General features: G+C 35.2%; 4 protein-coding genes across 6 annotated transcripts; 1 reads left to right on the top strand and 3 right to left on the bottom strand.

Annotated features, from left to right (window-relative positions):
* Positions 1 to 632: 632 nt before the first annotated feature.
* Positions 633 to 5,509, bottom strand: LOC112453503 (sodium/potassium-transporting ATPase subunit beta-1-like). The gene is made up of 7 exons (XM_025014293.1): positions 5,155 to 5,509; positions 4,891 to 5,079; positions 4,677 to 4,796; positions 4,410 to 4,585; positions 4,203 to 4,298; positions 2,783 to 2,948; positions 633 to 836 (listed from the first exon to the last, which is right to left on the bottom strand). Exons 1-7 carry the CDS (start codon positions 5,288 to 5,290, stop codon positions 736 to 738), a joined length of 984 nt encoding a protein of 327 aa, XP_024870061.1. The 5' UTR covers positions 5,291 to 5,509; the 3' UTR covers positions 633 to 735.
* Positions 5,510 to 5,607: 98 nt separating this feature from the next.
* LOC112453485 (vesicle transport through interaction with t-SNAREs homolog 1B-like) lies at positions 5,608 to 6,440 on the bottom strand. Its single transcript, XM_025014272.1, has 2 exons — positions 6,321 to 6,440; positions 5,608 to 6,234 (listed from the first exon to the last, which is right to left on the bottom strand). Exon 2 carries the CDS (start codon positions 6,108 to 6,110, stop codon positions 5,766 to 5,768), a length of 345 nt encoding a protein of 114 aa, XP_024870040.1. The 5' UTR covers positions 6,111 to 6,234; positions 6,321 to 6,440; the 3' UTR covers positions 5,608 to 5,765.
* A 234-nt stretch (positions 6,441 to 6,674) lies between these two features.
* Positions 6,675 to 8,754, top strand: LOC112452920 (alpha-1,3/1,6-mannosyltransferase ALG2). 3 transcript variants are annotated; one of them, XM_025013392.1, is made up of 3 exons: positions 6,675 to 6,802; positions 6,885 to 7,356; positions 7,507 to 8,754. In XM_025013392.1, the coding sequence occupies exons 2-3, from the start codon at positions 7,114 to 7,116 to the stop codon at positions 8,482 to 8,484; spliced, it is 1,221 nt and encodes a 406-aa protein (XP_024869160.1). In that variant the 5' UTR covers positions 6,675 to 6,802; positions 6,885 to 7,113; the 3' UTR covers positions 8,485 to 8,754. The 3 variants fall into 3 exon arrangements, with proteins under 3 accessions (XP_024869160.1, XP_024869169.1, XP_024869152.1); XM_025013401.1 differs by having other exon boundaries at positions 6,675 to 7,024; positions 7,090 to 7,356; XM_025013384.1 differs by having other exon boundaries at positions 6,675 to 7,356.
* Positions 8,755 to 9,603: 849 nt separating this feature from the next.
* On the bottom strand, positions 9,604 to 11,424 carry LOC112452939 (splicing factor 45). Its single transcript, XM_025013411.1, has 4 exons — positions 11,186 to 11,424; positions 10,783 to 11,094; positions 10,178 to 10,615; positions 9,604 to 10,012 (listed from the first exon to the last, which is right to left on the bottom strand). Exons 1-4 carry the CDS (start codon positions 11,300 to 11,302, stop codon positions 9,725 to 9,727), a joined length of 1,155 nt encoding a protein of 384 aa, XP_024869179.1. The 5' UTR covers positions 11,303 to 11,424; the 3' UTR covers positions 9,604 to 9,724.
* Between the last annotated feature and the right edge of the window lie 415 nt (positions 11,425 to 11,839).

Here is an 11,839-nt window from a genome sequence, read left to right as displayed (position 1 = left end):
CTCTCTTTATCACTCTCTCTTTCTCTTTTTATTTCTCCATTTATCATTTTGTTTCCTATTTTCTCTTTCTCTCTGTCTTTCTCTTTCTCTTCCTCTTCATCCGTCTTCATCTTCTTGCTCCAGAGAACATTGCTGATTCCAGAAGAAACAGCGAATCCGAAAAAGGCAATAAATTCCAGCACAATTCACTCAGATGTTTGAGCCATATGTCTGTCGATAAATAAAGCTTCATCCTGCCCTCTTCTCGTTTACATAATATATAAAAATAAAAATATTTATTCTTTACTTTAATAAAAATATTAAATTCTGTAAATGGAGCTCTGTACTCTGTGGTCTCGAGCTGCCATTCTGTCGGTAGAATCGATTTAGCCTTTCAACTAGCCGTCTCAACGAGAGACGAACATTAAACATTATATTTTTGCTATCTCAGAAAGACCTGGATACACGGCAGTTTGAAAGTTTAATAAGAATATATTATCATACATTTAATTGCTGCCTTCATTTTTCATCTACTTCAGATTATATGTTCTGTAAACAAAATGGTAAAATCCGGAAAATACATCTTCGTGTATTAATGTAACATATAATACATAATAAAGGAATCATTAATGGCGAGAATATTATTTATATATAATTTAAAATAAATATTTAATCCAAAATAAGTAATCCATAATTTCTTATTATATTTGCATTAATAAATGTTCGAAGTACACAAATATTCGTAATTATCGCCTTTTATAATTCGCCCAGAATTATTTGGAAGTCCAATGCGTTCTGTGCATCTTTGTTAATATTAAGCGCCCATAAGCTGCATTCCACCGTCACTAATCTAAACGCTAAAAACATTATATATTGATAAAATTGATACAATATTCGTTCATTCTACAGAGTGCTTAAAAAAATGTTAAGGATGTTCAGAAAGTGCAGATATATTTTCCCTGCTAAAAGTTAGGTTGCTTGTGTACAATCAGTTTCAATTAATTTAAATCACTTATTGAATTTGACAACATTGCATGGCACATTCGATAGTATTATATATATGCGTGTCACTCATAGGCCAATATTCATAATCAGATCTTATTTCAATCTTCTCATCTGTAATTGAGCGAGTCGAGACAACATGACATAAAAAAAATCACGGCAAACAAATTTTTTTCGAAAACATTATTAAATAAAAAAAAAAAACAAATCTCATAATAAAGTTAAGAACAAAGCTTCCTCTATGAGCAAGCAAAATTGATATAGATAATTATATAATCTTATTCGTTCTGCTTGCAAAATTTCATATTTTTTTCATCATTTTTTACTGAATATGTTTTCCCCCATTTTCCATAAAACTACGTGTAATTTTATTTTTATTATTTAATTTTCTCAATAACAAGCTTCCTAAACAGCCTCAAACTTTGAAAGAATTTTTTTATAATGAAATCTACAGAATCTATTTTTGGACTCAAAAAGTTTTCATCATTTTAGTCGTAATGCCTGAATATCCTTAACACACTTCCGGAAGTAACTTTTTTAAAGAAATAGAACTGATAACACAAGATATTATATTATAATAAACGTATTTTGTCTTCAAAAAGTCTGTACTTGTTCATCATCATTGCTGTGTGCAAGATCTCCGACAGAAAATTGCAAATATGATTGCAATATAATACCCAAAGAAATGTGCCTCAAGGCTTTGGAGACCACCTGGAGAAGATTTCAAGAATGTGTTGACAATGATGGTGAACAAGTGAAAGTCCTTTGAAGGCAAAATACATTTGTTATTGTGATATCTTGTGTTATCACTCTGTTCCTCTAAAAAACATTACTTTTTTTAAAGCACTCCGTATATAAAAATAATTTGTGGACAATACAACTTCAATTTATTATACAGCTGTTCATGAAATTGATTGAATTATTTAAATATATACTGAAAGGTAGTTAAGTACTCTAAAAGATTTTAAAGGGTGATTCCTCACACAATTCAAGACAAAAACCACATACATATAACCATAACCATAACCATCCGAAACGGTTTAGTTTTAAAATTAGAGTCAAAGTATGAGATGTCAAAGTTGAAAGAAAAATTACATTATTTCCAAAAATTTCTAAAACCACTCGCGTTATTTTGATGAAACTTTGTGTAGATTGAAGGAGATGAAGACTGATCCTTTGGGAACGCACATTATTTTTTATTCAATTAAGGGCGGATCCAAAAGGATAAGCCGGTATCCTTTTTTACGAAAAAATCTCGTACATCACTGATTTTTTTAAGTTTGAAACTTTCTTATGATAAATAGGACATAGACTTTTATTCCATTTATCATAAAAAAGTCTCAAACTTGAATAAATCAGTAGCGTATCAGTTTTTTCTCGTAAAAAAAAAAAAGAGTACTCGCTTATCCTTGAGTCCGCCCCTAATTGAATAAAAACTAATGTATGGCCCCAAAAAATCAGTTTTCATGTCTTTCAAACATATACAAAGTTTCATCAAAATAACCCGAGTAATTTTCGAAATTTTTAAAAATAACGTTCCTTAATTCAACTTTGACACCCTTTATTTTTGAAACTAAGCCGTTTTGGACATATGTATAATCATATAAAGTTTTCGTCTTTTTGTGTGAGAAATTACTTCTTAAAATCTTTTAGAATATACTGAACTACCACCCTGTATATGAATAATACATTTGTAAAATAATAGCTTTTAGAATTTTAGATGAGTTTCTTAGATATTTTCTATTTGTAAAACGCTTGAGAAAATATAATTTTCTGAATCATACATATCGTAGTGGTTTACATGTAACATTTTTAAAACGTAGCGCGACCACCGGTGCCAAATAATCTGGTTGTCCCACAAACGGAAAATATTGCACAGGAAAACCAGGACTCGGTAAATACTCAATTTCTCCGACGTGCTCTTTATCAACGTTACTTACTCCGTCGCACCATAACCAGATTTGGAACTATTTAATTGTTATAAAATAAATTATTGCAGTGTACGTATACACAAGATGTCTAGTGTTAACCATATCACCCGTCGTGAACCAGTAAAACGGATTAAACTTTAAAAAAATTCTCTACAATTTTGCGATTTTCTCAGTAATTAATTGAATCTTATTCATTCATTACAGCTATCTTGGACTGATGACGTTAGAAATGAGAAAATCATGAAAATTCTTGCAATTTATATATACAGCCAGAGTGTTTCAGGGTTAAATGTTCTAACTTATAACACAAACTTAGGACCGCGAAACAAGAAAAAATTTTCCTCTGGAGGTATTATGCCCGTAAACGCTTTGTTTAAAAGATATTGACATTTAAACATTTTCATTGTAAAATTTTATGAAATTGTTATCAGGTTATAATAAATAATTTAATAGTATGCTTCAACTACTTCATTACTAGAAAATATGAAAATTTTTACATACGTATAAATGTTCAAAATGACTGCCTTGAATTTAACATTTTGAGATAGGCTTGGCATCTTTCTATCCCGGCAGCAGTGGCAGGACGTCACTGATGTTATTGTTTCACATGCTTAAATAATTCTTCGTTGTAAAGAATTAATGTCAGGACCTGTGGCTTGGCCTGCACGCTCTCCAGATTTGATGCCGTTGGATTTTTTACTTGAGATACTAATTAAACAAAAAGTCTACGAAAGGTCGGTTAATGACATTAATTCTTTACAACAAAGAATTATTCAAGCATGTGAAACAATAACAGCTACTCTGCAGTGCCGCTCTGCCACAACTGCCGTAATAGAAAAATGCCAAGCCTGTCTAGCTCTCTCTCAATGTTCACTTGAACAAAATTTATACGTATGTAAAAATTTTCATATTTTCTAGTAATAAAGTAGTTGAAGTACACTATTAAATTATTTATTATAACCTAATAACAATTTTATAAATTTTTTTAATAAAAATGTTTAGATGTCAATATCTCTTAAACAAAGCGTTTACGGGCATACCTCCAGAGGAAAATTTTTTCTTGTTTTGAGGTCCTCTAAGTTCATATTTTAAGTTAGGACATTTAACCCTGAAACACCCTGTATATATATGTATAAGTATATTAAAATAAAATATTATTTATCGAGACATGTAGACATAATGTTTATGCAGTAAACTTTAGTCACAATCAATAAATAAGAATTATTACGATAGATAGATTGACTATATGATAGATATTTAGACGATAGGTTTAAATACTTAAAATCAAACCTTGTTTGAAACGTGCACAGCTTCTTGCAACGTGTGTGGCATGTTCTCTGGTAATAGGGACGATTTATTGTAAGGACGTGGTACCCAATTAAATCTCTGCAATATAATTAATGTATAAAAGAATTTTTAAACATTTGAGCTAATAACGAAAATTAATCAAGAGAATATCTTTCTTAGCAAATACACAGGAACAAGATAATACGTTACTTTATTAAACTTAATGAGGACACATGGCTGCAATGGATCTGTATATCCGTACGGAGGTTGTCCGCAAACGCCAAGACTTTCAATATCGAAAAAACAAGGTTTCATACTGGATACGATCGATACCCCATCACTGCATTCCGCAACCGTTTTATAATTCTCTTTACTTTTATTGTACTCTGAAATAAAAAAAATGTTACTTTTCTTTCTATTTTTATTTTTATTACGGCTTGTACATATATATTATTTGTTTTTATCTGGTGTTCATACCTTGCAAAAAGTCGCTCAAGGCTTGCACGTATCTTTTCGGACGAGCGTTTGCACTAGAGTTATCTATCCAAATAATAGGAGATTTTGTAGGTAATAAAATATTCGGTTTAAAAGCAATTCCTGTTTAGAAAAAATATATCACGTAAATATCACAAATATACATCAAAATTCAAAAAATTGAAACATTTCGTGGTTTGTTATTAAAAACATTTACCTGGACTACCAAAATCTACGTGACGAAAAAGTGGAAACGTGACGCCGAAGTAAGATCTAGGCGTCAAGCCACTATAAAGGAGAAACGGTCTTTCTAGTTTCGAAGCGTACTCGATACTGATCCACATTTGCAACGCAAACAAGGAACCCAATACGGTGAAGAAACACAAGTAGAAGAGGCCCAGCAAAGCTATTCACGCGAACAATAAGATACGTCTACAACCAACGACTAATAATTGAAAAAAGTGCATCTCTCAATACGTACCCCATTCCTTCCCACTTCTGCCGAACAACTGTTTCCTCTCTGGATTCCAAACAAATCGCAAAAAATTTTGAAACGCTCCCAAGTCAGGCTCGGGGATCCTATTTTGATAATATTCGTCGTCGTGCGGAATAACCATTTTTAAGGATTTGTTTTCGCTCGTGTGTAACGACAGGTTAATGAAAAAATGGAATGTATATTGAATATGAAGTGAGCAATAAATAATTCAATATTGCTCCGTGATCTAATATCTAATGCTCTATAATTCACTATCACGTGATTATATTATTAGAATCTTGGCACGTGAATGGATTTCGATCGGACGTATTCCGTTTTCTCGCTATGTGCCGTTATGTGTTCAATTACAATTACAATGTAATATATTTTAAAATAATTTCCTGTGTTATTGAATTTTTTCAATAGCTGTAAAAAAATTCCACTTGTAGAAAACCTTACTTAAAAATTTACACATTTATTTAATTTTACAGAACGTGTGCTTAACCATAGCTCTATTAATCATGAATATATATAGTATATTAATGTATATATATATATATGTTATGTACAATATTATTCCTTCTCAGCTTTACTATAAGCTTAACATAATAGGCAGATTATTTATGAAAGAATTTCAAGTATACAATTATACCAAGAATGACTAATTCTAGTAATATAATCAAGATTAGCACAATTTTGTTTGTCAGAACTTTCAATCGCATAACATTCAAAATTTTTCGCGTTTTATTCAATTCCTCGTCCGTTTGTGACAATCTCCGTTTTGCTCGCAAAAGACGATCTCTCTGTTCACCCAATTCGGAGATCACTTCCGTGCCAATCTGCTCACTCTCCGCTGCAACAGCTTGCGATCTGGCGACCGACTGCGCCGAACGTTCCAACGCTGCATTTCCATCCAGCAAAATACGTCGATGTTCAGTCTCCCAATCAACGCCAAAATTCATCTTCTTTATATTATTTAATCTCAGCTCTCAAGCGTACAGCAATGATGAATGAAAAAATGAGGATGCAGCAAATGTTATTTCTAGATTTTACATATTTGCCCTCGTTGCGTCCGAAACGTCCCAACTGTTGCAAACAGAAATATAACAAGTAAATAAATGGAAACATTTTCATAGTAAATATTAAAAAATGTTTTTGTTCTAAAATGTTACCTGTTTTACGAAACGACCATTTTTATTATCTTCTTTTCATCATTTGACAATAAAAAAGTACCTAACTACTCTCGTCACTATTCACGCATCGCATAATTGACTAGAACTAGAAGTCCTAGAAGACAACAGAGAAATGATAACCACGGTTGCCACATCATTCTAAATCCTCCAAAAATTTCCAACAGAAACAAATTTCCCAGATTTTTGCTAGAAGCAGCTAGAGACAAATGATCCAAGATTCTGATTGGGTCATTTCATTATGATTCTTGCACACGGGACGCGGAAGCAGAAACTCTTGCCGCGCGGCGCGCGGCAAGCCGGGCAAGCGTTTCCGTGTCCCGTCACTCCCACTCCCGTCACCCGTCAGTCCCGTGTCACGTGTGCAGGAGCGCCAGGAGCCATATAAGTAGTCCATAATTATTCCTAATAAAAAAATATTCCTGTCTGGATACATATAGTTTTGTCATAACAAAAAAAAAATGGTATTGAGTGAGAGATATACAAATATATTTATTATGTTAAATGTGGTTAAATCTTGATCACGTGACTGATTTGCTACTGCAGCATGCTGCATGCTGCATATGAAAAGGAAAAGGCACCACCTGCAGACTTCTCTCTGTTTGACTCTATCGTCTGTTCACGCTATATGCAGCTACATGTCGACGCTTAGCAAAAAGTTCAATACCAGTGGTGACCGGTAAAATGTAACGATACAGTTATTTGCGTCACGGTAATTTTGTACATTCCAATAAATACATGACGATGGTAGTTTAACGGATTATTCGTGAGTACGATGACACGCGTCACGTTTCTACATCCCGATCTCGGTATCGGCGGCGCGGAGAGGCTCGTCGTCGACGCCGCTCTGGCACTGAAGAAGAACGGTCACGATGTGAATTTTGTGACAACTCACCATGACCTGGAACATTGTTTCTCGGAGACCAAGGATGGCACGATTCCCGTTACCGTCGTGGGCACGTGGCTGCCCAGGCACATTCTGGGCAGGTTCTATGCGCTCTGTGCTTACATACGCATGGTAAGAAGCTGTCAACACGTCGGCGTCGGGATAATAAGAAAATTGAGAAAAATCTGCTTCATAGAAAATCTCAATTAAAACGACGTATTTTCGTTTAGCAGCTATTGTCGAAATGACGTCTCACGTCTCATGTGATATTTATTTTTACAGATATATGCAGCCAGCTACATAATATTTTGCGATCAACGGCCAGAAGTTGTCTTTTGCGACCTAGTATCCGTCTGTATACCCATACTTATCGTGCGTATTCCATATGTAGTGTTTTATTGTCATCATCCGGACCAGTTGCTCTCTTCTCCTGGTGGCTGTATCAAACAACTGTATCGTATGCCGCTAAATTATCTGGAAGAGATCACGACTGGCATGGCGCATAAAGTATTTGTAAATAGCTGTTATACAAACGATGTGTTCAGGAACACGTTCAGGAGACTGAAAATCAAGCCAGAAATTTTGTATCCTTCCATTAATACCGACTTTTTTAACAAGACGAGAATAGTATCCATCGAGAGGGTTCTCGATAGAAAACTACCGGATGATAGTATTATATTACTGTCTATCAATAGGTATGAACGTAAGAAAAAACTGTCTCTCGCCATAGAGGCTTTCGCCGAGTTGGAGAAACTTTTAACAAAGGAAGTATATAAGAGAGTGTACTTGATTATGGCTGGTGGATACGATAAGAGAGTCGAGGAGAACGTGGAATATCATCTGGAATTGATAGAACTCGCGGATGAGTTGCATGTAACGGATAAAGTAATATTCTTGCGTTCGCCCTCCGATGTAGACAAAATTTCTTTGCTTCATCATTGCAAAATTGTGATATATACCCCACCAAATGAGCACTTTGGGATAGTACCCTTGGAAGCGATGTACGTAGGCAAGCCAGTAATCGCTCACAAATCCGGCGGTCCCACAGAATCGATACGTTCTGGAGAAACTGGCTTCTTGGTCGACTTATCTGGCGAAGCGTTTGCCTCGAAAATAGCTTACTTAATCACAAATCCGACGCATCTTGAGAATTTTGGTAGATCGGGTCAATACAGATTTCTGGTAACATTCAGTTTCGCTGCTTTTAGTGCTCGGTTAAATAAGGCGATAAATGACTTGACTGATACCAAGACGAAATAAGATGATGGAAGTTAAAAAGGTTGTTATGTTCTTATTTCTTGCATAATATTACGTATAATTTAGAACGCACTGGTTAAATATAAGTAATGGTGCTATGTTAAGGAGATGAATAAAAGTACACGTTTTCAATGATATATTTATAATATTTCTTATTAACTAAATCTATTCGATTTAAGAAAAAGTTGCGTTTTTTTGCTGGATTTTGTAGCCCAAACCGTTTAGCTTATTTACGTGTATTCTATATAGAAATAAAATTTATATTATACGTTATATATCAAAAGAGACAGTGTCTCATACCAAGTTCATGCACAACGGCGAGGTGAACTTTCCGATGTTTTTTTCTTTTTTCTTAAATTCTTCAATGAAAAACTTTAGAAAAAAGAAAAAATGCATTTTGCAAAAGAAAATCGTGCATTTACATTTTTTTTCTCGGAAATGGCTGAGCGTTGCGCCCTATCCCTTTCCTCAAGTACTCTTCTGGTATGCAGTACTATACTATAATATCTAAAAACGTTTTTCACGTCGGTGACCACAAGTACGCGGCTTCACCTTATAGAACTTAATTAAATTATAAAATATAATGGTTACTAAAAAGAAAGTATAGATACTGCTAGGACTCAAACTCATATCAGTCGTAAACGAAAAAACATAACACGCGCCTTACAACGTAGCCACGTTGCTCCACTACTTATCATAGCTAGTTCTAGTATGTACCGTACAGCTGGCCAAATGCCCAACATTACGTGCAACGTTATCAGAACGTAAGGTTCATTCAAACCTTTTTACAGTTTTAATACACTCGTCCTCCTTTCGAACGAACTATGACTTCATTTGGCATTTCGCACGTCTTACCATCGCTTTATGAGGTAAATCGGATATGTCTAACAATAAGTGAAAAATATAGATATAAGAGGAAAAGAACGTAACTGTCACTTTTCTACGTACATACACGTGACTTTTGCATCTGATATACATTATTCATTATTATATAAATTATTTATTTTAATATTACAAAAATTTTTTAAAAATTAACGTATGTCTTGTCAAAATAGAACAAGACACATACCTCATATAAACGTATACGTGTAAATAACATTGAACAAAATAAATTCTATATATTATATTATAAAAGGAAAATTTATTTTTCAATGATTTGCTACACCATGTAGTGGAAATATAAAACATTTTTATACAATTTACGGAGAACAAACGTTACGGTTTGAACGTCTTACAGATAAAACTAATCCATCAGTTGTAAGTTATCAAGTTTCTCACTAGAATAGAATCCCGCTTTGACTTGCCTACCACCAAAGAAACGTCCATTTAAATCAACCACGGCTTTAATAGCACTTTCTATTCTCTTGAATTCAACAAAAATTCGTACTGCCTCCTCTGGCGAAGCCTCTATCACTTCGTGAATAATAACACGTGCAACATCACCATATTTAGTGTTGCATTCATCTTTCACCTCCGGTTCAAGATCGTCATCAACCTCTCCAGGACCAACCATATTGCGCAAAAGAACAACCTGAAGTGATAGATATAAACGTTGGATTACAAGTATATCCTAAATTATATATGGCAAGCAATATTATTAAGGGGCGCGCGCGCATGTTAACTATTTATATACATTATACATATATATAAAATTATATGTGTGTATACATGTATAGTGATACAAGATTGTACCGACCTTGCTTGGACATTTCATTATTTCCGTAATGCTAGGTTCTTCCTGGGGTTGTTGTGCGTGCGGTAGCATGTGCGACTGTGGTGGAGATCCTGTGATAGGTGGTGGTGGAGGCATTAGCTGTTCCCTCTCACCAACTATTCTACCACCACGCTTACTAGTCTTTTCCACTTGCAATGCAACTGACATGCCTTGTTCCTTTTTACCAAGACCTTGTCCCTCCTTAAAGCCATATTTAGCCATTATTTTTGCTGCTACGGACGATGTTGAGTAGCCTAGATTAGACGGCTGTCGCGGTGGTGGTGGTGGTGGTGGCACGTCTGTAGATTCTTGTAAGGACGGTGGTGGTGCTATGGCAGCACCTCCAACTATACCTCTCGAGGTCGGCGTTCTCTCTTCATCTCTTTCGGGAGGTATCATTGTACTATTTCCACCAGCAGTCTGTTCACATACATAAAATTTCAACATTATGTTATAATACTTAATATTACAACGTGACGTTATTACTATATCGAATTTTTTAACTTTTTTGAAATCCTTCTGTGTACTCTCAACGTTTTTTTCTCTCCCTCTCTCTCTTAGATACAAATAGACTTATCATACATTACCTGAGTATCTTCAAAGCGAGTATTATCCCTCCTACGTTTGCGCATTTCTGTCTCCTGATCGTGCTCTCTATCCCTGATATCGCGTAATTCTTTCACAACTTTTTCATATTCATTGGGCCATATAGGATCGTATTCATTCACCACATTCCAGTCAAATTCACCACCTACCCCTATGCTGCTCACGCTGCCACTAGATAATGGATTGTTGTGAGCCGTGTCATCCTCCCTGTCGACATCACGGTTAGCTTTTGATTTCAAGTCTATCACTGGTGGTAGTACAGCAGTAGCTTTTCTGTATTGCTCACGCTTTGGCTATAAATCCATAACTAACAATTAGAAGCTTATTTGAAGATTTTCTTTTTATAAATACGTGTTCAATATGTATCGTTTATGACAGCTTCACCTGTGTTGTAGCAGCTTTTTTCAGCTGCAGCTGCGATTGTAGTAACTTAATGCCGGAAGACCATCCGGCGACTTTCTCCGTCGTCCGATGTTTGTCAAAATCATCATACAAAGACATAATGAATCCTATATTTTAATGTTCAACTGACATATCAAACATAACTTCAATTTCGACCTTCGGAAATCGGCTGAGTAGGAGTTGGGTTAGGAGTCCTATAATCAGACTAATCAGAGAAGCGCTAGGTGCGAACGGTTTTTGATTGGCTCTCGGAGTCACGTGGTTTTTTCGTTTTTCCGCCATCTTCTAAAGGTAGGTTTTCATGGATAGTGAAATGCAGCAGCAGTGAGCAGCAGTTTAGTACGTTCCTAGAAATGTTTGGCCAGAGAGAAGAATGATGGAGGATTCACACTGCGTCCGATGTTCGACGTACGACGATCCGACATCCAATAGAAAATTTTTGTCTCTAATAATAAATTCTGTTATTGGATGTCGGATCGTCGTACGTCGAACATCGGACGTGATCGGACGCAATGTGAATCCTCCATGAGAGGCGCAATGACGGCGATTTTCTTGGGACGCTTTTGCTAGGCTGTACAGTAGCGCCACACATCCATTTTCCGGAATTGGAACTACGAGCCACATCCACTTTTCGAT

This window comes from Temnothorax curvispinosus, unplaced genomic scaffold (assembly GCF_003070985.1).
Source record: "Temnothorax curvispinosus isolate PA1 unplaced genomic scaffold, ASM307098v1 QBEX01000305.1, whole genome shotgun sequence".
Lineage (NCBI taxonomy): Eukaryota > Metazoa > Arthropoda > Insecta > Hymenoptera > Formicidae > Temnothorax > Temnothorax curvispinosus.
Note: the sequence above shows the minus strand (reverse complement) of the source record. Positions and strands in the feature narration are given on the sequence as shown.